Genomic DNA, 25,973 nt, shown 5'->3' with positions numbered 1-25,973 from the left:
AATTTATGCTTTATCTGGAGAGGTTCAGCCTCTTGGTGATGGGTTTTCCCATCCACAAACACAGAGTTTCCTTTCCGTTTATGTAGGGATTGTACGTCTTTCAAAGAAATTACCATTTTCTCTATAAAGTGACAAATCTTTGTGAGATTTATCACTACTAGATAAATTATGGCTTTGGTTTCCAAATGGGGTATTTGGAATACAAAAAATTAGGTTGTCTAATACCTTATTTCTGGCATAAAAGAATGGAATTGGTTTTGATATGTTGGTCTTGCTGAACTTTTTAATGATTTGTCCGTAGCATCTTTTCAATCTTCTATCATCCTTCCTTGGCGTAATGACACTTTTACTTCCTTTCCAATCTTCACAGTTCTTTTTCTGTTCTACTGTGTTGGCTAGGACTTCTTTTACAGTGTGAGTGTTCAGTGTTGAAACTCAGCATTCTTTATCTTATTCCTGACTTTAAATGTAATGCTTTTAGTGTTTAATCATTAAAAGTTTTGGTCACCAATTTCAACCTGTGAATGGGTTTTTTTTCCCTCACCAACCAGCTGGGTGTCCTACAATTCAACTCAGTTCTAACATTATCTACCGGGAGGTAGCGTGAGATCCCACAGGTTAAGGGCTCAGTCCCACAAGACTGAACCCCTGCAAGTTCAGGTTATCACCGACTATACATTGGAGGTTCCAATAAATCCCTCCCTTGGGTTCAGTTAACTTGCTTGAGTGGTTTACAGAACTCAGAGAAACATGTTACTTACCAGACTACCAGTTTACTGTAAAAGGATGTAACTCAGGAACAGCCTGATGGAAGAGATGCGTATGGCGTAGGGAAAGGGCGTGGAACTTCCATGCCCTTCCTGTTGGCAGTCACTCTCCCCATATCTGCACATGGTCACCAACTCAGAATCTCTCAGAACCTTCTCCTTTGGTGTTTTTATGGAGGCTTCACTGTTGAGGTATGGTTGATTACATCGTTGGCTGTTGGCGATTAATTCAACTCTTGCCTCTCTCCCCTCCCCAGAGGTCGGGTGGGTGGGGCTGAAATTCCACCCTCTAATCACTTGGGTGGTTCTCCTGGCACCAGCCCCCATCCTCAGGTGCACCTCATTCCCGTAACAAAAGATATCTTTATGGCTCTCAGCACTTAGGAAATATCAAGGATTTTGGGGGCTCTGTGTCAGAAACAGGACGAAGACCAAATGTGTACTTCTTATAAATCAAAATATCACAATAGGTTTTGGGAAGAAATCTGTTAGATTAAGGAAGTTCCTTTTGTTTCTACAGTTTGCTAAGAGTTTTTACTGTGAATGGGTCTTGTATCAAATGCGTCTTCTGAGCTTATGGTTCAGAAATATGGTTTTTCTGCATTCGCATGTGCGTATGTATTGTGTGGCCAAACTTAGTGATCCTCAGTGTTGTTATTGTTTTTTTTTTTTTTTGCGGTACGCGGGCCTCTCACTGTTGTGGCCTCTCCCGTTGCGGAGCACAGGCTCCGGACGCGCAGGCTCAGCGGCCATGGCTCACGGGCCCAGCCGCTCCGTGGCATGTGGGATCTTCCCGGACCGGGGCACGAACCCGTGTCCCCTGCACCGGCAGGCGGACTCTCAACCACTGCGCCACCAGGGAAGCCCCTGTTGTTATTGTTTTTATGTAGTTAGTACGGTTTAGATTCACTCATTTTTACCAGTAACCTTGCTCACTATTCTTCCATGTATGTAATATCTTTTCATACCAGTTCCTTTTTTTTTTTTTTTTAAAGATACCTCTTAAAGGAAACAAAACTGTTGTTTTTTTGTTTTTTTCCAGTGAGGGTCTATTACTACTAAATTCTCTCCATCTTTGTCTGAAAATGCTTCTATTTAATGTTCATTCTTTTCCTTTCTTTTCTTTTTTAAAATTAATTTATTTTTGGCTGCATTGGGTCTTCGTTGCTGGGGCAGGCTTTCTCTAGCTGAAGCGAGGGGGGGCTACTCTTCTTTGTGGTGCTCGGGCTTCTCATTGCGGTGGCTTCTCTTGTTGCAGAGCACGGGCTCTAGGCACGCAGACTTCAGTAGTTGTGGCATGCAGACTCAGTAGTTGTGGTACACAGGCTTTGTTGCTTTGCAGCATGTGGGATCTTCCTGGACCAGGGCTCGAACCCACGTCCCCAGCATTGGCAGGCATATTCTCAATCACTGTGCCACCAGGGAAGCCCTAACGTTCATTCTTTTTTTTTTTTTTTTTTGCGGTACGCAGGCCTCTCACTGTTGTGGCCTCTCCCGTTGCGGCGCACAGGCTCCGGACGCGCAGGCTCAGCGGCCATGGCTCACAGGCCCAGCCGCTCCGCGGCATGTGGGATCCTCCCGGATCGGGGCACGAACCCGTGTCCCCTGCATCGGCAGGCGGAGTCTCAACCACTGCGCCACCAGGGAAGCCCCCTAATGTTCATTCTTGAATGATATTTAGGTTGGGTTTCTAATTCTAGGTTGACAGTTATTTTTCTCTCCATAATTTGGAGATGTTATCATGGGTTTTCCAGTTGACAAGTTCACTATCAATATATACAATCAGTATGATAATCTTTCCCTCGTAGGTAATCTGCCCCTTCACTCTGGATGCTTTTAAGATCTACTCTTTGTTTTTGGTATTCTTCAGTGTCTCTATAATATCTGTTCATTTTATTTGAATTTATCCTGGTTAGGATTTAGTATGGTTCCTGAATTGGAGGATTCATGTATTTCATTAATCCTGGAAAATTCCTTGCCATTATATTTTCAAATGTTGTTCTATTTCATTTTCTATACTCTTTCTCAAATGTTAATTGAAGGTATGTTGAACTGCCTTATTGTGTTCTTCTTGCTCTTTATCTTCATTCTTTTTAACGCATTTATGAATAATGTCCTCAGGTATGTCTTCCAGGTTGTTAATTCTTTCTCTAGCTGTGTCTAATTTGCTGTTACTCTCAGTCGTTGAGTTTTTAACTTCAGTGGCTAAAATGTTTATTTCTAAATATTCTATTTGGTTCTTTTCCCAGTCTGCTTTGTACTTTTTGATAGTGTCTAATTCTCATCTTTCCAATTCCTTAAGTCAATAATCACTTTAAACACAATTATATAATAGTTTTATCTGATTGTTCAATTATCTATAGTTCTTGGGGGATCTAATCCCATCAAATCTTGATCGTGGTGGACTGTTTCCTCTTATAATTTGTAATTTTGGATTTTGAGATTCTTGAGCGAGTCTTTGGATCTCTGCAGTCTGAGTTAAGATTGTCTTCTCAGAGATTTGCAGCCTGGGATCACTATTTATTTTTGTGAATTGGCTGGGGGTTCCTGCGTAATATAAAATACAGATCTCGAATCCACTTAAAGGCAGGCCCTTGGCTACAAATTCTTAGGAAAGAAAATTCTTTTTTGTACCTAGGGCTTAGGCCAAGACAGGCAATCTTCCTAGTCTATTTTGTGAATAGGCTACCTTTTCTCTGAGGATTGAGGTATTGTTCGCAGTTCCAACCTCCCTGTATCTCTCAGGTGTAAGGTCTCTGGGTGGCCACTAAAACCCAGTGTCTTCATTACTGAGATCAGCTTCATCCTCTGCTTCCTGGGGTTGTAGTAACAGCTCATTTGCCTATTGTTATAGGTTTGAGTTGTCTCATGTGGGGCCTCTTTACTTTCTTCTGAAGTCAGCTGTGTATTTAAAAGCGTATTTCTTATGTTTTATCGTTTCTAGATTTCTTTTACAGAGTGAGTTTTAAAAACCATCTCATCTACCGTATTGCCAGAAATTAAAGTTAGGAACTCTTTAAAGAAGTTTGTTTTGGAAGGTACAGAAAAATGTTTCAACATTCACAATAGGGTCAAGACCAGAATTTCTGGTAGAGAATAAGCTAGTTTCTTCCAGATCAAGTGACCCCCTCAGACACACTTCAGGAAAAACTTATTTTAACTGGCCACAGAGAGGAAGTTGACATTTGTTATGCTAAAAGACCCGGGACCCTGGAGGGCGCAGATCCAGACCCAGCTACACTGCTGATTTGCTGCATGACCTCGGGCACGTCCCTAGGCCTTTCTGGTCTCAGTGTCCCCATCCTCAAGCTGAGAGGATTCATACTTTTCGTTTCAGTGGTTCTAACCTTCTTCCCACTGCATGTCTGTACCAGCAGCCAGGACAAGCTTCTTGGAACCTCCAGCCCCGCCCAGGACGTGCTGCCCCCACTCAGCCCCTCCATGCGAACTTGACCACGCTCACCCTCATACCCACCTATCTGTGAACAACGTGTACCCCTGACAGGCCTGGGGAAGGGAGAGAAGGCGAGGGGTGCTCTGGGGAGGTCTTATCTCAGAGGGTCCTGGGTGCAAGTGGGTGGGAGCTCGTGTTTCAACTCCTGGCCCTGGGTTTGGGCTGCTGGACCACACTGCTCCTCATGGCTAATGGGGGAGGGGGTGACGTGTGATGGGGAAGGGGTCCTCCTTTGCAGATGCACTTGGTGGCCGGGAGAGGAGGGATGCTGGGACCTTGGGAGGGCTTTGGGAGGCAAATGGTACCCACCTGGTACTCATAATCCAAAAGCTGCCTTAAGAGTACTAGTATGTACTGCTTCTTCCCAAACTCCTGAGAATCATGTCCAGAAATTCACAGCTTGGACAGTTGGAGCCAAGAGATCACTGGGTTTGTCTCATGCTAGTGACTAGAATAAGGTTGTGTTGTCACCTTCTGGAGGTACCAGCCATTCAACCTTGCCATAGCCCCAACATGTGAGAATCTGCCAGGGCTAGAATCTTCCTCTGAAAAGAGCCTGAGCTGGGATGGAGTAAGAGAATGGTGACCTGAATTTTACTTTGCATGTTTCATATTTTAATTATGGTTGAAATTAAACCATAATTTTATGGTGCAAAATTTATCATCTTAACCATTAAAAAAATAATAAAATTATTTATTTATTTTTGGCTGCATTGGATCTTCGTTGCTGCGCTCAGGCTCTCTCTAGTTGCAGCGAGCGGGGGCTACTCTTTGTTGTGGTGCGTGGGCTTCTTATTGCGGTGGTTTCTCTTGTTGCGGAGCATGGGCTCTAGGCGCGTGGGCTTCAGTAGTTGTGGCGCGTGAGCTCAGTAGTTGTGGTTTGTGGTCTCTATAGAGTGTAGGTTCAGTAGTTGTGGCACTCAGGTTTAGTTGCTCCACGGCATGTGGGATCTTCCCAGACCAGGGCTCGAACCTGTGTCGCCTGCATTGGCAGGCGGATTCTTAACCACTGTGCCACCAGGGAAGCCCCATCTTAACCATTTTAAAGTGTATAGTTCACTAATGTTAAAAGTATATTCACAAGTGGATATATGTATATGTATAACTAATCACATTGCTATACACCTGAAACTAACACAACATTGTAAATCAACTATACTTCCATAAAAATTAAAATAAAACATAAAAAGTCAACTTAAAACAGAAAAAAAAAAAGTATATTCACGTTGTTGTGCAACACATCTCCGGAACTTTTTCATCTTGCAAAACCGAAACCCTATACCCCTTAAACAGCAACTCCCCACCTCCTCCTCCCCCAGCCCGGGGTAACCACCGTTCTACTTTCTGCCTCTATGACTTTGAGTACCCTAAGGATGTCATATAAGTGGAATCACACAGTATTTGTCTTTTGTGACTGGCTTATGTCACTTAGGATAATGTCCTCAAAGTCCATCCATGTTATAACATGTCCAACCATGTTATTCAACCTTCCTTTTTAAGGTTGAATAATACTCCACTGTATAGAGATACTGCATTTGGTTTATGCTTTCATTCATCCGTGGACACTTGGGTTGCTTCTGTCTCTTGGCTACTGTGAATAGTGCTGCTGTGAACATGGGTGTATAAATAATTTCTTTGAGACCCTGCTTTTGGTTCTTCTGGGTGTATACGCAGAAGTGGAATTGCTGGATCATATGGTAGCTCTTATTTGGAATTTTTGGAGGGACCTCCATACTGTTTTCCCTAGTGGTTGCCCCATTTTCTGTTCCCACCAACGGTGCACAGTATTTTGCATCCTTTTGCCCCTTTTGGATTTAACGTAGAGCATCCCTGGCTCTTGGTCCTCGTCTCCAACTTCTCAGCTCCATCTGGGTTCTTAGAGCCACGATCAGAGGGAGCCTGGTCATCGAGCTCCTTGGACAGGGTGGGAAGCTGAGGTCTATGGATGGGAGATAACCTGCCCTTGACACCCCAAATCTTCCACCTCACTCTTCGTTCCCTGGGATCCCCGGCCTTTCCCTTTGAGGTCCTGTGCCCTGATCGCCAGGAAAGGAGGAGCACCTGGTTTGGGGGTGGTGCTGCCTGGGTTCCCCCCGCCGACCCCGGTCCACACATTCACCCACCAATGCCGTGGTTTCTGCCCAAACAGGTCCAACGGGCGCTCCTCCAAGCGGAGCCTTGGAGGGCACGGCCGGCACCATTACCTCCAACGAGTGGAGCTCTCCCAACTCCCCCGAGGGGAGCAACGTCTCTGGGGGCAGCCAGGCCTTGGACAAGCCCATCGACAATGACGCGGAGGGCGTGTGGAGCCCCGACATCGAGCAGAGCTTCCAGGAGGCCCTGGCCATCTACCCGCCCTGCGGTCGGCGCAAGATCATCCTCTCAGACGAAGGCAAGATGTACGGTAAGGAGGCCGTCGGGCCTGGCCAGCAGCGCCCCCCAGCTCACGGTCCAGGCCTGGCAACAGCCTCAGCACAGCAACCACGCTCCTGCCAAGTGACGGAGCGGGGTGACTTCTTGGGGCTCCTCCCAGGTGGACGCTGCTTTACTCTGTCCTGGGCTCCCTTTGGGTGGATGTGGAGGATGGTGAGAATGTGGTACTGGAAGACTGGTAGAACATCCCCCCGGGGCAGGCTGGGTAAGTCCCTCCAGCCATCCCCCAGGCAAATGCCTCATCTCCCAGCTTCCCACCTTGGCTGTGTAGGCGGTTAGGAAGGCTGTCCTGGCTCATTCCCTCCCTCCCTTCCCCATGCAGGAGCCTACTGTGTGTCAGGCAGGGTGGGGCAGATCTAGACCCTGCTCACAGCTCGCTGAGGGTGAGCACACGTAACTGTACACAAGGCAGACAGGCGTGTCCCCGGAGAGGCTGAGGACCCTTCCCTCAGGGACGGTCCTCTCCAGCCGAGAGCCATCAGGTAAGGCGAAGTCTTCCTGAGCCGCTGAGGATGGGAACATACAGAGACACAATGTCCAGCAGCCCCGTGGGAAGGACTGAGTGGTCTGCCCGGGGCTGTGTGGACTTTTGGATGGAAGAGAGGGTATCTGGGGGGAGCAAAACGAACACTGAACCGGCTGTTGAGAGGCTCAGGTCAGCCCCCATTGACACTGGAAAGCCCGCCGGGACCCTCAGCTTGAAACATGGGTCTTGGGCAGCTGAGGGGGTCTCTGACTGGCTGAAGCCCCTGACAGCAGAGGGTCTCGCCCTGCCCCCCCATGAGATGGCTCCAGGCCAGGCGACCACCCGTTCACGGGTGCCCCTCCCCCAGCGCAGATGCTTTGTCAGCTGTGTGGGGGGCCCATGGGGGTTGACCCAGCTCATCTCCGAGGGCTGCTGTAAGAATTGCCACAAATTTAAGGGGTGCCTTGCACAACAGAAATGTATCCTCGGGGGTCAGGAGGCCAGAAGTCTGAACTCAAGGGGTCCCTGGGGTTGGTTCCTCGTGGAGGGTCTGTTCCGTGCCTGCGTCCTGGCTGCTGGTGGCGGATGGCAGCCCTTGGTGTCCCTGGCTCGTAGCTGTGTCACCCCCATCTCCGACCCTGTTGTCACATGGCCATCCTCTCTGTGTCTGTGTGTGTCCTCCTCTTGCACGACACCTGTAAGAGGCTACCAGTCATTGGATTTAGGGCCCACCTTAATCCAGTATGACCTCATCTTAACTCATTACGTCTGTGAAGACCCTGTTTCCAGATAAGGCCATGTTGTGAGGTTCTGGGTGGACGTGAATGTTGGGGGGACAGCAACACAATTCAATGGACCAAACTCAAATCTGCTTAGTTACTGGTCTAGGGAGTCGGTGGAGGTGCACAGCCCCGCCCACTTCATCCTTTGCCTACACCTTCCCTGCGGGGCCAAGGGATTCCTTCTCTCCTGCTTGTTGGGGAAGCAGGGTCCTCTCGAGCTAGACCCTGGGTCTGCTCCTTGGTCAGCAGTTAAAGCTCTCATCCTTCCTTACCAGCCCCTCTGCTGTGGCTCTGCTGGGGCCCCACTTCTGTGGGCCTCCACGCCCCGGGTCGGGCCCCCCAGGCCTCCCTGCTTAACTACTTCCTGCTCTAATGTTTGCTTCTTACTTTTGCTCCCTACGGAAGCTTCGTGGAGGAGAGAGCCGCCGTGTACGGAGCACCTGTGTGTCCGGGGTGGGGCTGCTGATGGAGCTGGGCAGGCGGGGGCTCTGGTATCCTGGGCTCTTCCCGCCGCTTTGGTGGGGAGTGGGGTGCGTGCTGGTCAGGAGCTGAGGTGTGAGGGGGAGGGGTGTGTAGGGCGGGTCCCGGGTGTGGCTGGAGAGCTGTCCTGTCCCTGGGTGGGGCGGTGATCAGTGGCCAGGCGCCTCTCAGGGTTCCTCTTCCTGCTTTAAGGGACAAATGGTCTGGCAAACACAGGTGGGCAAGAGGCGCTCAGCATAGGGAGAAAGCCGAGGGTGCTGCCGTGTGGGGAAGGCCCAGGAGGCGCTGACCGTGGAGAGCCAGCAGACAGTGTTTGAGTGACGCCGTGGGCCAGATGTTTCTTTGTGTGTGGTGGTAACCATTTTTCAGTGTACAGTTCAGTGGCATTAAGTACATTCACATTGTTGTGAGACCATCGTCACCATCCGTTTCTAGAATTTTCTCATCCTCCCGAACTGAAACTCCGTCCCCATTAAACCCTCACTCCCCCCTCCCCCAGCCCCTGGTGCCCACCATCCACTTTCTGTCTCTATGGCTGTGATTCCTCTACGGACCTCACGTAAGTGGAGTCACTCAGTGTTTGTCCTTCTGTGTCCAGCTTGTTTCACTGAGCATCACGTCCTCAAGGTTCCTCCGTGTCGTAGCAGGTGTCAGAAGTCCTTCCTTTTTTTTTTTGGTTTTTTTTTTTTTGCGGTATGCAGGCCTCTCACTGTTGTGGCCTCTCCCGCTGCGGAGCACAGGCTCCAGACGCGCGGGCTCAGCGGCCATGGCTCACGGGCCCAGCCACTCCGCGGCATGTGGGATCCTCCAGGACCAGGGCAGGAACCCGTGTCCCCTGCATCGCCAGGCGGACTCTCAACCACTGCGCCACCAGGGAAGCCCAGAAGTCCTTGCTTTTGAAGACTGAGTCACATTCCGTCGTATGATGGACCCCATGGTGTTCATCGGTTCACCCAGTTGATGGACATCTGGGTGGCTTTGCTTGTTTTAGTCGTTACGGGTGGATACTTCTATCCGTATTCACATAGGAAGGTATAGGGGTTAAGAGACTTGATCTTGGGGCCCCTGGCGATTGTGACTGAAGCAGGGTTTGGGACAGGCAAGGCTGTGCACTTCCAGCAGGCCTTGGGCTGGAACTGTGTGTGGCAGGAGGGGAGCCGTTGAGTGAGGGAAGCAAGATGAAAACAGTGTTTGGCAAACTGTCCTGGCCTTGCCGGCGTCCTTTGCGGCTCTCCTTCCCTGTGCTGAGAGACGGGGGAGGGGCCGAGGCCAGGAGCCTCTTAGTGATGGGGGAGGGGTGACAGCCTGTGCAGATGCAGAGAGAGAAGCTCAGAGAAGCCCAGAGCTTCTCCCAGAGTCGCTCAGGTAGTAAGTGGGAGTGGGGGCCGGGTGGGGCAGTGGTCAGCGCTCCCCATTACCCCGAGTGGCCCTGGTGAGCTCTGCGAAGCCAGCCTGCCTCCTGCTTGGCCCCAGCTCAGGTGGGTCAGGCTCCGGACAGGGGGACCGGGGGGCGCCCCGCGGAGTCTGGCGACCGACCCAGCCCCCGTGGCACCTGTCCTCTGTGAGTACACGTCCCGCTGGGGTCCAGACGCTGGCTTAGCCCCGTCTCGTCTTACCGGCTCAGGGACAGAGCCAAGGCAGGGCCTTGCCGGAGTGGACGGGGGCTCGGCGGAGCGGAGCAGCCCTGCTGGGGGGTATATATAGCTCTGAGCTCAGCCCCGGGTGTGGGACGGGCGGGGGAGGGGCGGTCGAGGGACCAGCCGCCAAGCTGGCTCAGACTTGGTCTCCCTCAGGCTGCTCGCCACCCCTCCTTCTCTCGGGGACCCACCCTTGCCATCCTCTGTGCCCCGAGAGCCCTGGTCCTTACCCTCCCCTGCGCCCCACATCCAGAGGCCTCAGCTGGTTTCCAGGTGGGCAGCTGGCCTCAGGCAGGAAGAGCAAACTGCCCAGAGGAGGATTTGAGCCCCGGAGTCTCTGAGGACAAGGGGTCAGTCCTGCCCCCAGCTCGGCCCCCACACACCCAGAGCAGGGTCACCCACCAGGGCCAAGCAGACATGCAGGTGACACGCAGGCGCAGGACAGATCCGCACTGAGCCTCCCCGCCCGTGGACCGGCTCCCGGGCCAAGGCTGCCCCTTCCCCGGCTCATGGCAGCCTTCGGTTTTGCCCCGTCACGGTGTGACCCTCGCCCTGGCACTGCCGGTCTCTCTGACCTCGTCGCCCAGCCTGGCTCTGCCCCCCTGGCAGGTGGCGGGAGGTGAGCGTGGCTCCCGTCTGGCCCGGGCGGCCTGGCTTCCCCTCCGGCTGCCCGCGGCCCGGGGCTGGCTCTGTCTTGCTCTGGGCGTTCCTCCCCTCTGCCCGCCAGGGCCCTGGCTCTCCTGGAGGTTGCTCTGAATCTCCTAAGTCTCTGCCCTCTCCTTTCTCCCTTGTCTCCCTGGCGCCTCGTTTCCTGTTAGCCGCTGGGCGGTTCTCATCGAGGGCCCCACCACTCTGGACCAGGCCGGGCTGGGGCCGTGGTCTCTGCTCTCTGTGGTTGAAGGAGAGACAGGAGGAACATCTTTGGAAAGTAAACTGAGGGCCCTTAAGTTGTATGGAGCCAGTCAGCAGAGGGCTGGCTTATCTTGGAAGTTTTCTGGGAGGAAGTGGAGCTTGGCTAGGCAGAGGAAGGCGGGGGGAGTGAGCCTTGGTCCAGAGGCGGGGCTTTGCCTGCTGGGTTTGGGGGTCCCTGTGGGGATCTGGGCAAATGTTGTGATAAGGGACCATCAGAGGTGAGTCACTAGCTAACGAGAGGCTGAGCAGGGGCTGGACCAGGTCGGGCTTTGGTCACTGAGGCGATGGGACAGGTCACGGAGCCTCATCCGAGCTTCTGCTGCCCCTTCCTCACCGTGGTCCTCGGCCCTCCGCCGCCCTGTGCTTCGTGTCCGTCTCTTCTGGCCTGGAGCCCTGGCGTCCTGCTTCTGGAGGCCTGACGATGGGCGCCTCTGTTCACATCCACTCTGTCCAGTGGCCAGTTGGGCAGGTTGTTTACCTCTTCTCAGCTTCAATGTCCCCATTTGAAAAATGGGGATAATAATGATACTACCTTTTGCGGGGTTTTGGTTTTATTTATTTATTACTTATATATATATATATATTTTTAAATAAATTTATTTATTTATTTTTGACTGTGTTGGGTCTTTGCTGCTGTGCACGGGCTTCCTCTAGTTGCGGTGAGCGGGGGCTACTCTTCATTGAAGTGTGCGGGCTTCACAACTAAGACCTCTTCTTGTGGAGCACGGGCTCTAGGCACATGGGCTTCAGTAGTTGTGGCGCGTGGGCTCGGTAGTTGTGGTTCGCGGGCTCTAAAGCACAGGCTCAGTAGTTGTGGCACACTGGCTTCGTTGCTCCGCAGCATATGGGATCTTCCTGGACCAGGGCTCGAACCCGTGTCCCCTGCATTGGCAGGCGGATTCTTAACCACTGCGCCACCAGGGAAGCCCAACTTATATATTTTGTGGGAAAATATGAAGAACTTAAAATGCACCATATGACCCTTTGTAAGTGCACAGCTCAGCGGCATTAAGTACACTTACACTGTTGTGCAGCCGTCACCACCGTCATCTCCAGAACTTTTTCATTCTTCCCAACAGAAACTGTACCCATTAAACAATAACTCCCCGTTCCCCCTTCCCCGCAGGCCCTGGTAGCCTCTGATCTACTTTCTGTAGATCATGAATTTGCCTGTTCTGGGTACATCACAGGAGTGGAATCATATAGTACTTGCCCTTCTGCGTCTAGATTATTTCTCTTGGGACAATGTCTTCAAGGTTCATCCATGTTGTAGCCTCTGTCAGAACTTCATTCTTTTCAATCGCTGCATGATATTCCATTGTGTGGATGGACCACGTTTTGTTGGTCCATTTATCTATTGATGTATATGTGGGTGTTTCCATCTTTTGGCTGTTGTGAACAACGCTGCTATGAACCTGGGTATACAAATATCTCTTTGAGGCCCTGCTTTCAGTTGTTTGGGGTATATACCTAGAGGTGGAATTGCTGGATCATATGGTGATTCTGTTTAACTTTTTGAGGAACTACCAGACTATCTCCCACAAGTGGCTGCACCATTTTACGTTCTGCGAGCAACGTACAGTGTTCTAATTTCTTTACATCCTCACCAACGCTTGTTATTTTTTTTTTTTCAGTAGACATTCTAGCGGGTGTGAGGTGGTATCTCATGGTTTGATTTGCATTTCCCTAAGCTTAGTGATGTCGAGCATCTTTTCATGTACTAATTGAAAGAAGACACCATCTTTAGTGTAGCTGCTGGGACAGTGGTATCAGTGAACAGCGTGGGGCTGCAGAGCTGGAGGGGACCTCTTCCTGCCCTTAAGGAGTTCAAATGACTTGAGCCCAGGGAGGCACAGACCCTGTGCACCAGGGCTGGAGGCGGGAGTGGCCTTGAAGATGGCGTAGGATTTCACCAGAAGCCTCAGAGCCCTCCAGGGACAATGGTGGTAACAGCTCGGGTGTCAGGCCTGAAAAGTTTCTTCTCCACAAATAGCCTTCTCCTCCAGCTGCAGGTGTTTATAGCTTCAGTTGATCCCTAGCCAGGGCGCCCCCAGGCCAGGCCGTGGGCATTGGTGGGGGCTGGCCTCCTCCCCAGCCCTGCCTGCAGGGGTGAGATGTCAGCTGCTGTAAAGAGCATGCTGTGAGGCCTCTGCTGAAGCGAAGATCTGTCTACCTGCGGGAAGCTCATGCCCTTTTCAACTTTGAAAACTAATAGCTTTAGTTCTAATAGGACCTTATCAACAATATTAGCAAAACAACTGTCTTTGATGACCCTTCTTAAAGGGCATAAACCCTGAATATGTTTACGCCCCTCGGGTAGGGCTGGTACAGGGAGGAAATGAGACACAGAAGAGGCCTGTCCCAGACAGGATTTAGCAGATGGGGTTTTCGTGCTCCTGTGTGACTGAGGAAGAAAGAGCCTGCGGTGGCTGGCAGGACACGTGTGACCCTGGGTGTGGGGTGTGGAGAAGGGTGGTCGTCACTCTGTGTGGACCCTGCATTGGGAGTGCCCCGCCTTCAGCCCATGGTGGGTGGGGCTGTGGGTGTGAGCTGGGGGCTTTGGACACATGTCCTCTGACAGATGGGCCACAGTCTGGTGGGGTGTCCTTTCCAGTCCCACCCAGGCCCTCTCTGGGGTTGGCCAAGGCCACCTGCCACACTGCAATGCCCAGCTGGCCTCCACGTGGTCCAGGTTGGCCTCCTGCCCCGGTCCGGGATCTCAACCTCCTGAGGGTGGGAGGCCCGGGGTTACGCAGCTGGTGGCAGAGCTGGGACGGGGATGCAGCTCTTGCCTTCCCACCAGCTCACCTGGATTTTCTACTCGTTTCCTCCTGCTGTTGCTCTTTTTCTTTTTGGCCACGCCGTGTGGCTTGCGGGATCTCCATTCCCTGATCAGGGATTGAACCTGGGCCATGGCAGTGAAAGCCCGGAATCCTAACCACTGGGCCACCAGGGAGCTCCCCTGCCATTGCTCTTTGCTGCCTTCACTGTGGCTTTACGGCTCTGCACACTCCTTACATCTCTCTGCTTCTCCCCCAGCTCTGGGAGCCTCCTGGCGTCTCAGTCATCCAGGGCACTTTGGCTCCTATGGCTCTGAGTACCGCTGTCCAGGAGAGAGTGAAAACACATGGGCATTGGGACTTCCCTGGCGGTCCAGTGAGTAAGACTCCGCGCTCCCAATGCAGGGGGCCTGGGTTCGATCCCTGGCTGGCCGGGGAACTAGATCCCGCATGCATGCTACAACTAAGACCTGGTGCAGCCTAAATAAATAGATAGATAGATAGATGCAGCCTAAATAAATAAATAGATAGATAGACAGACAGATAGATAGATAGATAGATAAATTAAAAAAATATTAAAACAAAAACAGGTGGACTGGCTCTTGGTCCAAATAGTTGGCTCTCCCTGCAGGACCTGGGCCAGGGCCAGGTCAGGGCCAGGAGCAGTGAGACATCACTAAGGACTTACTTCACGCAGAGACCCAGGGAATCGGCCAGGGGTGGGAGCGGTGTGGATGGTCCAGAGAGGCGGAGCAGAATGGTCTCTGGCAGAAGAAACTCCCAGCCCAGCCAGGGGAGACATCCGTGGGGAAAAAGCAGCCATTGTGAAGCCCTGGGTGTGGCCTTAGAAACGGATGTTCCTGTGGCCTTGGGACAGTAATAAACCATGTGACTTTGAATAAATCACTTTCCCTCTCTGGGCCTTAGTTTCTTCTCGCTTAGGCTAGCTAGGACCCCTGGTGCCCCCTGGTCCATCCCCTCAATCCTGTGTTAAAGAGAAGTTAGGAGATAGACTCTAGGACCACGCTGCGGATAGACTGAAGATGAGAGCAGCTGCACGAGCTGTTGTGAGGACGCACGTGTGCGCACACGTAAAGCCTACCGTGTTCACTCTGTGTTTGTACGGGTGCCTGTACGTGCTCCACAGATGGTCGTTATTGTTACTGTTATCACGAGAGTGAAAGAAACTACAGCAGTTCCCTGTGTCTGTATAAGGCCTGGATTAGAGGCCAGCTGGTTTGCAGGCAGTTGAATGGCCGGGTCGACCTCGGGAGGACCTCAGGGGGTAGGAAGGGAGCTGTTTGCCCCCCTTGGCTGCAGACACGCAGAGAAACCCAGGGCTCCACTCCCACCCAGGTGATCCTCCACTGCTGAGCAGCAGGCCGGGCCTGGCTGGAATACGGTCCGAGGGGCCTGCAAGGGAGAGGAGGAGGCCTCTCCCGAGAGGAGAGAAGCACAACTTCCAACGTACAAAGACAGCCGAGCCAGGCTGGGACCCTGGGTCTGGCTCCTGTGACCCCACTGCTGGCCTCGTGCCTAGGGCCCGGGCCGTGCCTAGGGCCTGTCTGTAGGCAGAGCTCCTGGACCCTGTGGCAGAGGCAGAGGTGGTGCCGTCCTCGTGACATGGGGGTCATCTGTGACATGTGGCGTGAGGGTCTCAGCCGGGGCTGGGCGGGGGCTTCCCAGCTGCTGTTTAATGGGTGCTACAGAGGACACGCCACTGCGTCCAGCCAGGAGGCCCGCCCGGACTGGGAGTGGACTTCCTGCGGACCGATCACCTTCTCCGCCAGGCCCTGTGCCACTTCCAAGTGGCTGGGCCAGGACTCAGACCCGGGTGTTAGCCCTAGGTCTGCCGGTGGCCCATCCGAGTGGGATTTTCTGGGCTCAGTTTCTCCACCTGCCTGCCCTTCTGTGGGGGAGGTCGGATTTCCTGTGACGTCAGTGAGGCTCACACTTCGGGGCCCCTCACCTGCGTGGGCCCCTTCCAGGTGCCTAAACTTTTTCTTTTATATTTTTTTAAACTCTTATTTATTTATTCAGCTGCACCACATGCCTTGTGGGATCTTAGTTCCCTGACCAGGGATCGAACCCAGGCCCTAGTAGTGAAAGCGCTGAGTCCTAACCACTGGACTGCCAGGGAATTCCCAAAACTGTTTGTTTATTTATTTTTAATTAATTAATTTATTTTTGGCTGTGTTGGGTCTTCGTTTCTGTGCGAGGGCTTTCTTTAGTTGTGGCGAGTGGGGGCAAGTCATCGTTGTGGTGCGCAGGCTTCTCATTGCGGTGGCTTCTCTTGTTGCGGAGCACAGGCTCTAGGCACGCAGGCTTCAGTAGTTGTGGCTCGCGGGCTCTAGAGCGCAGGCTCAGTAGTTGTGGCACACGGGCTTAGTTGCTCCGCAGCATGTGGGATCTTCATGGACCAGGCAAGAACCCGTGTCCCCTGCATTGGCAGGTGGATTCTTAACCACTGTGCTACCAGGGAAGCCCCTCAATTTCCTCTTTTATAGCTGTTACCATTTGCCTTACATATTGAGGTGCTCCTATGTTGGGTGCATAAATATTTAAAATTGTTATATCTTCTTCTTGGATTGATCCCTTAATCATTATGTAGTGTCCTTCCTTGTCTCTTATAACATTATTTTAAAGTCTGTTTTGTCTGATATGAGAATTGCTATTCCAGCTTTCTTTTGATTTCCATTTGCATGGAGTATCTTTTTCCATCCCCTCACTTTCAGTCTGTATGTGTCCCTAGGTCTGAAGTGGGTCTCTTGTAGACAGCATATATACGAGTCTTGTTTCTGTGTCCATTTAGCAAGCCTGTGTCTTTTGGTTGGAGCATTTAATCCATTCACAGTTAATTATTGATATGTATGTTCCTATTGCCATTTTCTTAATTGTTTTGGGTTTGTTTTTGTAGGTCCTTTTCTCCTCTTGTGTTTCCCACTTAGAGAAGTTCCTTTAGCATTTATTGTAGAGCTGGTTTGGTGGTGCTGAATTCTCTTAGCTTTTGCTTGTCTGTAAAGCTTTTGATTTCTCTATTGAATCTGAATGAGATCCTTGCCGGGTGGAGTAATCTTGGTTGTAGGTGCTTCCCTTTCATCACTTTAAATATGTCATGCCACTCCCTTCTGGCTTGTAGAGTTTCTGCTGAGAAATCAGCTGTTAACCTTATGGGAGTTCCCTTGTATGTTATTTGTCATTTTTCCCTTGTTGCTTTTAATAATTTTTCTTTGTCTTTAATTTTTGTCAATTTGATAACTATGTGTCTCGGTGTGTTTCTCCTTGGGTTTCTCCTGCCTGGGACTCTCTGCGCTTCCTGGACTTGGGTGGCTATTTCCTTTCCCATGTTAGGGAGGTTTTCAACTATAATCTCTTCAAATATTTTCTTGGGTCCTTTCTCTCTCTTTTCTCCTTCTGGGACCCCTATAATGCGACTGTTGGTGCATTTAATGTTGTCCCAGACATCCCTTAGGGTGTCTTCATTTCTTTTCATTCGTTTTTCTTTATTTTGTTCCACAGCAGTGAATTCCACCATTCTATCTTCCAGGTCACTTATCCGTTCTTCTGCCTCAGTTATTCTGCTATTGATTCCTTCTAGTGTATTTTTCATTTCAGTTATTGTATTGTTCATCTCTCTTTGTTTGTTCTTTTATTCTTCTAGGCCTTTGGTAAACATTTCTTGCACCTTCTTGATCTTTGCCTCCATTCTTTTTCCGAGCTCCTGGATCATCTTCACTATCGTTATTCTGAATTCTTTTTCTGGAAGGTTGCCTATCTCCACTTCATTTAGTTGTTTTTCTGGGGGTTTATCTTGTTCCTTCATCTGGTACATAGCACTCTGCCTTTTCATCTTGTCTGTCTTTCTGTGAATGTGGTTTTCCTTCCACAGGCTGCAGGATTGTAGTTCTTCTTGCTTCTGCTGTCTGCCCTCTGGTGGATGAGGCTATCTAAGAGGCTTGTGTAACCTTCCTGATGGGAGGGACCAGTGGTGGGTAGAGCTGGGTGTTGCTCTGGTGGGCAGAGCTCAGTAAAACTTTAATCCACTTGTCTGCTGATGGGTGGGTCTGGGTTCCCTCCCTGTTGGTTGTTTGGCCTGAGGCAACCCAGCACTGGAGGCTACAGGCTCTTTGGTGGGGCTAATGGCAGATTCTGGGAGGGCTCACGCTTAGGAGTACTTCCCAGAACTTCTGCTGCCAGTGTCCTTGTCCTCAAGGTGAGACACAGCCACCCCCTGCCTCTGCAGGAGACCCTCCAACACTAGCAGGCACGTCTGGTTCAGTCTCCTATGGGGTCATTGCTCCTTCCCCCGGGTCCCGATGCACACACTACTGTGTGTGTGCCCTCCAAGAGTGGAGTCTCTGCTTCCCCCTGTCCTGTCGAAGTCCTGCAGTCAAATCCTGCTAGCCTTCAAAGTCTGATTCTCTGGGATTTCCTCCACCTGTTGCCAGACCCCCAGGTTGGGAAGCCTGATGTGGGCTCACAACTTTCACTCTTCACTCCAGTGGGTGGACTTCTATGGTGTAAGTGTTTTCCAGTTTGTAAGTCACCCACCCACCAGTTACGGGATTTGATTTTATTGTGATTGCGCCCCTCCTACCATCTCACTGAGGCTTCTCCTTTGTCTTTGGATGTGGGGTATCTTTTTTGGTGAGTTCCAGTGTCTTCCTGTCGATGATGGTTCAGCAGTTAGTTGTGATGCCGGTGCTCTCGCAAGAGGGAGTGAGCGCACGTCCTTCTACTCCGCCATCTTGAACCAGGATTTCTGAGGGTGGCCTCTTGATTCAGCCTTGGCAGTGGGGAGAGGTCAGCTGGGGGCCCCATGTGGCCTTGGCCGTGCTCTCTGGTTACAGCCCAGGTGGCTGACAGCCCACTTGTCTCGCCTCTTCCCTGCATCAGCAGCTCCCTCACTCCCACTGCTGCGGCCCTCTGGGTTCAGCCATGCCCAGCAGGACAGGGCAGTTCCCGGAGGTGGAAAAAGGAGGTAATAACTCCCGCTCAAACCCTCTGGCTCTGCCTCTCCCCACCAGCGCCCTCTTTATGGTCTAATCCTACCGTGGTCAATGCAGCTCAAGGCTCACCTGGCCTCCCAGCCTGAGTGGGCCCCTCCTCTGAGCACGTGGCATGGTCCCGCAGGGCCGTCATGTGGGCACACTTCTCTCCTCCACCGGGGGGTGAGCTCTGGAAAGCAGAGAACCCCGTGTCCTGATCTCATTTACGGTAAGGGAGGACATGGGGCCTGGTCGTCCTGGGGGATCTTGCAGCATCACCTCTAGGAGGCTGGGCCCACAGCAAGCACTCGTGTGATCCGTTGACGGTCTAGCTGGAGCCGTGGAGCTGTGCTTGGCTGGGTTCCCTGTGTCCGGGTTAGGGCCACGGGTTCCTCTCTGGAGACACTCTGTGTCTTGGCACCTGCGTCCCCCGTCCCCCTTGCTGCCCACAGACAGGGCAGACATCCTGTCAGGTCCTGCTCATTAATGGAGGTGGTGGGGACCATGGGAGCTGCCCGGTGGAAGGGCCAAGGAGGAGGCTGCCAGGCTGCGGTGGGGGAGGCTCTGAGGGGGCTTTCCGAGCTGTGCGCCCACCGGCCAGAGATCCACAGCCCTGTCACCCTGCTCTCAGGTTGTCCCCCAGCGAGGCCTCGGCTTCCTCTCGCTGCTGGGAGATCCCTGGGCTCTCAGGAGGGCGGGAGGGGCCCCGCAGAATCCTCACCCCAAGTGCCGCTCAGGTTGGGGAGGGCCGGTGAGGGGCCCTTGAGCTCGCCTGTCTTTGTCCTGGTCCTCCCGCTGAGTGGATGTTGGCGTCTCTGCAGGTCGGAATGAGCTGATCGCCCGCTACATCAAGCTCCGGACCGGGAAGACCCGCACCAGGAAGCAGGTGGGCCCTGGGGCAGGTACCCTGGCACTGGTCGGCTCCCAGGGTGGGCCCGGCCCTCCGCAGGACTGGGTGTGGGCTCTGGGGGCCAGCGTGGGAGGGGTCCTCTGCTGGGTGTGCCACAGATGGTCAGTTTTCCTGGGGTCCCTTCTGCCATCGCCTGGGAGGAGACCCCTCCCCATCCGACTGCACTTGTATTTAACTGGGAGAGGTGGGCCCGAGGTCCCATCAGTGACTGAGCCTTTCATTCATTCGTTCGTCCATTCAGTCTGTGATGGGATGGGGGGCTGTGGAGGGCCGAGGGTCAGGGGAGCCGGCCGTCGGGGAGACAGGAACCCCTCTTCCCGCCACAGGTGTCCAGCCACATCCAGGTTCTGGCTCGGCGCAAAGCCCGCGAGATCCAGGCCAAGCTGAAGGTAAGGCCAGGGCCGCAGCGGGAGGGCTCGGGTGGGCCAGCCTCCCGGGGCTGGGGCTCTTCTCCCAGGAGGAAAGGTCTTCCCTTGGGTGTGGGGGCTGGCTGCGTACGTGTGGAGCCAGTGAGCTTCTCAGTGCTGAGGAAAGTGGGGTTCAGCCTGTCACCTTTCTCCCACCTGCACAGAGGACATTGACTGCGGGCCGTGTCTATGTGTCTGTGTGTGAATGGCCGGGCTCACAGCATCCTGGGAGATACAGGCCGGTCTCCTGCTGTGCTCCCTGCCCCCTGCAGCCCAGAGGAACCGGGCACACCCTGAGTCCCATGGTTAGAGCAGCAGGACTGCCCTCCAGACCCCGTTTCTTGCGGACCGTGTGGCCCCTTACTGCCGTCACCCAGATCCCGTGGGTGGCAGGCCTGCAGGGTGGGGTCCACGCTGGGGGAAGGGCTGGTGGGGCTCCCTGGATCAGCCCCACCTTGCAGGCCTGTCTGCCAACAGGCGACTGCTACACGGGGGGCCAGCCGCTGGTGGGAGTCCCCTCGCCACGGGACTCGGGCCTCCTGGACCCTGGACCCAGGGGCCCTTGGCTGGACCCTGGGAGGGAGCAGGCCACCCATCACGGTGGGTGTAACAGAAGAGTCTGGCTGCTTGGTAGGAGGAGCCAGCACTCGGGGCTGAGACCAGTAAATCACAGGCATTTTAATTTTATTTTTATTTTTATGTTTTGGCCGCACTATGCGGCTTGAGGGATCTCAGTTCCCCGACCAGGGATTGAACCCGGGCCCTTGGCAGTCAAAGCGCGGAGTCCTAACTGCTGGACCGCCAGGAAATTCCCCACAAACATTTTTTAAAGCAGTGGAAGCCCTTTCGTTTTTCTCCCAAATTAAATATCACCCCGATCCGTTATCAGAGGAGCTACTCTGGTCAAAGCTAGGTTGGCGAGAAGCGGGGTAGGGACCCTTCGTGCTAGTCACCTCTCAGCCCCCATGACTCTCGAACCCGAAAGCATCCCAGAACCCAGTTTAAAAGCCCCTGGACTAGAGGACCATGGAGGCCCCTTCTGGCCCCATTGTCCGTGACCCTGACACTGGAGGCTCTGATGGCGTGGGTGGGAACTACCAGGAGGTTCCATTCCTCCTGCATCAGCCCAGCTGTCCCCCACCCCTCACAGCTGTGGCCCAGCCCTCGCTCCTTTGTCCCCGGGACAGCTGGCTGGGCCGCAGCTGCTGGTCTCTCCCTCTCAGGCCAGCACATGTGTGCCCGGACATCCCCGGCCCTGCAGCCCACTTGCCCCTCACTCCCCGCTCTGGTCAGCCTGTGACTCGCCAGGGCCTGGTAGGGGACCGGGTGGAGAGCCGAATGTCCAGGGTTCTGTTTAGAGCCATCGAGGGGAGCTTTGCATCCCCGTGGGGGCCGGCTGTATGGCTCACGTGTGCTCGAGGAACGGAACCTGTCCCTGTCCACAGGCTCTAACGTGGGGCTGGGAACAGCCTCTGGACCGCCGGACAGGCTTCGAGGGGAGCCATGGACCCCTTCAATAACATGCACGTTTTCATGTATGTGCATTTCTCGGAGAAGATTGGTCTGAGGATTTTGTCATATTCTCCAGAGGGTCTGGGGCCCAATGTAGTTAAGCTCCCTGGTGGATGGCAAGGTTAGGTAGAAGTCTGGTCTGGCCTGGCTCTGCCCTGGGCCGTGGGCCCTCTGCCATGTCACCCACCTGCCTCGAGCTCCATCCAGCTTCCCCGCCTGTAAAATGACAGAGTTGAGCAAGGTGGTATCTGAGGTCCCCTCCAGCCGCAAAATTCAGTAGCCTGGTCACTGCTGTCACCCCGCACTCCCACCCGATTCCTGTCCCACTCGCTGGTCCCTGGCCATCGGGAGGAAGGGACTCAGGTCACCGACACAGGGCTGGAGCTCTCTGCCCTCCCACCACTGCAGTTGTTAACAGAGGTTTGTGGGCCTCCTGGGGCGTGGCCTGCCACCCCATTCGTGTCCTGGAGGGAGCGGGCCTGGGCATGTATGGCATCTCCCTCCCGACATCAGCAGAGCCCTTGGGGAGAGACAGCCTGATGCTTTGGTTATCAGAGACAGCCTCAGAGCAAGGCCCAAGTTTGGCCCCAAAAGGACAGTGGGCTGGGGAGTCCCACCACTCAGCGCGGCCTCCCGGGCCCTCTGTGCTGAGGGGATGGGTGCCGGCAGATCCTGACATGCCCCCTCCTTGGTTCGCTCAGCCCCCCGGGCCTGCAGAGGTCAGAGGTCATGGATGTGCCGTCCCGGACGGACCTTAAGGGCCTACTGTCACGTGACCCCTGTCAACACCCAAGCCCCTAAGTCCTCTGAGCCTCAGTTTCTTCATCTTAGAATGGGGAGCCTACGAGTCCTGCCAGCCTCACGGGGGTGCTGAGATGTTCAGAACCAAAGTGAGACAGCGTTCTTTGCCTTCCGGGGGCCGTCTCGTGTGTGCCCCATGAGCGTAAGGGGTCCCTGAGAAGCCGAGTGGAAGGGCCTGGCCCCAGACCTCATCGCGCAGGATGCCGGGCGCACCACCTGGACCCTTCAGGCCTGACGCCGTGGTGATGCTACCCACCGGGCGAGTGAAGTCATATGCAAAACCAGCTGTGGGCTGAAAGGACCTCCCTCAGCAATTAGCTTGCTTATTACTCAGGACAGATTTGGGTCCACCAATCTGATTATTAAATAAAGGGCCCACTTATTTTTCCCTTTTAAAAAGTAATTCATCATAAAGATACAGAATTTCTAATCAGAGCTCCCGAGTTGACAGAAACCAACCTTTTGTCTCCAATGATGCTACCCATACTGAATAATACTTGCTGTTCAGTCTGGATGTGTGTCTTCTTTTGGACCCACTAGGCTTTCTGACACACAGTATGTTGTCTTATTGGTTTTGAAGACCTTTGGGATTGGAGAGCTCAGGATGGGGGACCACTGGCTAATACAAGTAGTAACCAAGTATTATTACTGTTATTATTATAAGCAGGTCATACTGCTGATTTGTTCAGAGCCTCTGCAGGGTGAACCCCTTTTGGAGGCGGTCTTTGGACCATAGAGGGGACCCATAGAGGGCAGATGGTTGGTATCCGCATCCTGACACATAACAGGTTCGGGAGCCATGGCTGCCCGTGGTACAGTAGAGATCCACAGGCCAGGGGCTAAGACGGGGGCCACGGGAGACCATCCCTTGTCACCGTCCACGTGACCGAGGATGACCCCTGCCCAACAGATATTCATGCACCGTCTCCCGAGGGCCAGGTGAGGCCCCAGCCACCCCGGTGAGCAACACCTGGGTGGTCCCTGTGTCCCTGAGGTTGGCAACAGGAGCGCCATGGTCTGGCAGGTGGCCTCCAAGTCTCTTTAAACCCTCATGAGACTGGCAGGGCGAGTGATGTGCCCCTCTGACGGATGAGGAGGGTGATCAGAGCCACCGAGTGACTTCCTCAAGTCACAGGACCGGTTCCCAGCCCTGCAGGAACGGGAGCCTGGTCCCCAGGGCCGAGTCCAGGGTCTGACTTCCCTGTCACCAGCTGGCCCCGCCTCTCCCGACCTGCCACGGTGCCCACACTGAGGCCTCCCTCGATGTCTCCCCAGGATCAGGCAGCTAAGGACAAGGCCCTGCAGAGCATGGCTGCCATGTCGTCCGCCCAGATCATCTCTGCCACAGCCTTCCACAGTAAAATGGCCCTCACCCGGGGCCCAGGCTACCCGGCGGTCTCAGGGGTAAGTGGGGCTGCCTGGAGTCGGAGGCTGGACTGCCCCGTCCTTCTCACTCCTCCCCCTTCCAAGGCACTGGCCACACCAGAGTCCTCACTTGAGTCCTCTCGGGCCAGGAGAGCCGGGGAAGGAGAGACCAAGGACCGAGGGGCCATGCAGTCGCTGGGACCGCCCTCCTGGGGGCCTCGGCAGTGACAAGGGTGCAGCCGCCCCGTCACACGGCCACCTGGGGGCTCTGCAGAGTTGGCCCCGTTTACAGAAGAGGAGGCTGAGGCCGGGCTTTGGGGCGGCGCCGGCATGTTCTGAGGAGCCGCTCTGCCCCGCCCCCAGCTCAGCCTCGTCCCCCCTCCGCCCTCAGGGGCTCCTTCCAGGTAAAGGGCTGATGTCCAGGAACAAAGTCCTCTCGAATTTTAAACTGAGAATGGGTCTCTTGGCCGTGGCCACGTGGGTCCCGCTCTAAGAACAGTCCAGAGAGGCCCCTCCTCCCCGGGGCTGAGTCCTCCCAGGGTGTTGTAGGCTGTTGGGACTGACGCACCGCCCCAGGCCCTGTGTCCGGGGAGGCTCTCGTCCAGCATTTTTCCGAGTGTGTCCAGAGGCCGCTAGTCCGGAAGGGCGTTGAGTGGACAGGACGACGGGACAAACGAGTGCACACGTGACTCGGGCACTCAAGTCTCAAGACTCCAGATCTCTTGAGAGTCCTGCGTGCCACTGTCACCAGGCATCTGTCCCCGAGGAAGGGGACGAGTGCCGTGTTTGCAAGCCTGGGGGCTTCTCTTGGGAGCCCCTTATCGGCAGGCGTTCCAGAGGCTGGAGGTCCTTGCAGCGCTCGCGGGGACGCCGTGCTGCCTGGCTCTAGGCAGGCACCCTTCCCAGGCCCAGGCCCTGGCCTCGCCCTCCAGCTGAGCCCCTGCCCGGTCTCTCTCTCGACGCCGCTGGCCACGCACACTGGGCTCTGCTGACTCTGTGCTTTTGTCTCCTCAGTTTTGGCAAGGAGCTTTGCCGGGCCACGCCGGAACGTCCCACGAGTGAGTATGGCCACCGTGCTGCCCCGTTGCTCCCTGGGCTGTGCTTGAGCCCGTGAACTCGTGCCGCTGACCCAGGCCTGAGGGTGGGAGAGCCGCAGTCTGGGGTCAGCCTTTCCGGATGGCCCTGCGCTTACGGATGAGGCTCTCCTGCTCTCGGGCACCCTGGGGTGGCGTTTGCTGAAGCCCCAGTCTATCCGGGGCGTAGCAGAACCCGAGCTCAGGACCCCGAGGGGAGCAGGCTAGGAACCAGCCCTGTGGCTGGCCTGGGAGGGAGGGAGGAGGGGTGGATTTTCCAAACAGACCCGCTGCTTCTGTGGGTCGGCCAGAATCCCGAGGGAGCGGGAGGCCAGAGCCACTGACCACCCGGGCCTGCCTCACTGAAGACAGCGTGGGAGCCTGACCGAGGCTCTAGGCTGCCACCTGCCCCCAGGCCCACGCGTCCTCTCTCGTCTCCCACAGTGTGAAACCTTTCTCTCAGCAAACCTACACTGTCCAGCCGTCACTGCCTCTGCCAGGTGGGTCAGCAGCTCTGCCTCCCTCGTGCACCACACCCCTGTGGTTCCTGCTCCGGGTCCCAGGCCCTGACTGCTAGACGCCCCTAGCAGTCCCCTTAGATGCTGCCCTGGCACGTGCTCGCACCGTGCACCCCAGCTCCCAGCTCCACCGCGATCCTCTTCCAGGAGCCAAGCCCGCTGCGCCCCCAGGGCTGTCCGTCCTCCCCAAACCCCTCCCCAGCGAGGCTCAAGGCTGGCAGGGTGCGCACAGCTCAAGGGGCAGTGCCTGCGCCCCGGGGTGGCCACTCCACCTGCATGTGCGCCCTGTCCTGCTTGGCTTCTGGGATGGCTTCCCTCTGTGACACTGTAATCCTCTCCTTCAAGGCGGGGGTCCAGCAGAGCATGGCTTTCCAGCCCGGAGCCCCTGGTTAGCAGAGGGAAGGCTCCTGGCATGAGGCAGATGGAGGTCCAGCTGGGCAGCACGGAGCTCCCGCCTTCCCCGCTCACGTGACCCGCTCTGTCCCTGCCTCTTTCTCAGGAAGGTCCCTCCACCTTCCGCTCTGCAGGGCGAGATAGGATCCTCACCCTCACCCTCCTTTCCTGGCTTGGGAATGGCTCCTGCCTGCCCGGTGGCCTGGCTTTTCCTGCTCTGAGAGCGGGCCCTGCCACCCTCCTTAGGTTCCTGACAGTTGCTTGGGGGCCTCCCACCCCCTCTAGTCCGTGCTCT

General features: G+C 54.5%; 1 protein-coding gene across 4 annotated transcripts in view; it reads left to right on the top strand.

Moving 5' to 3' along the window:
* TEAD4 (TEA domain transcription factor 4) overlaps window positions 1–25,973 on the top strand; it is a 47,826-nt gene that overhangs the window by 1,649 nt on the left and 20,204 nt on the right. For 2 of the 4 annotated variants that reach the window (XM_060164332.1, XM_060164330.1), the window contains exons 2-7: window positions 6,371–6,625; window positions 19,521–19,585; window positions 19,936–19,998; window positions 23,605–23,733; window positions 24,709–24,752; window positions 25,212–25,267. In XM_060164332.1, the coding sequence (XP_060020315.1) occupies window positions 6,371–6,625; window positions 19,521–19,585; window positions 19,936–19,998; window positions 23,605–23,733; window positions 24,709–24,752; window positions 25,212–25,267 (612 nt within the window). Of the gene's footprint in view, window positions 1–6,370; window positions 6,626–19,520; window positions 19,586–19,935; window positions 19,999–23,604; window positions 23,734–24,708; window positions 24,753–25,211; window positions 25,268–25,973 lie in introns of those variants that run through there. The other 2 variants (XM_060164331.1, XM_060164333.1) reach the window with 2 other exon arrangements.

The sequence above is a fragment of the Lagenorhynchus albirostris genome, chromosome 11, assembly GCF_949774975.1.
Source record: "Lagenorhynchus albirostris chromosome 11, mLagAlb1.1, whole genome shotgun sequence".
Lineage (NCBI taxonomy): Eukaryota > Metazoa > Chordata > Mammalia > Artiodactyla > Delphinidae > Lagenorhynchus > Lagenorhynchus albirostris.
Note: the sequence above shows the minus strand (reverse complement) of the source record. Positions and strands in the feature narration are given on the sequence as shown.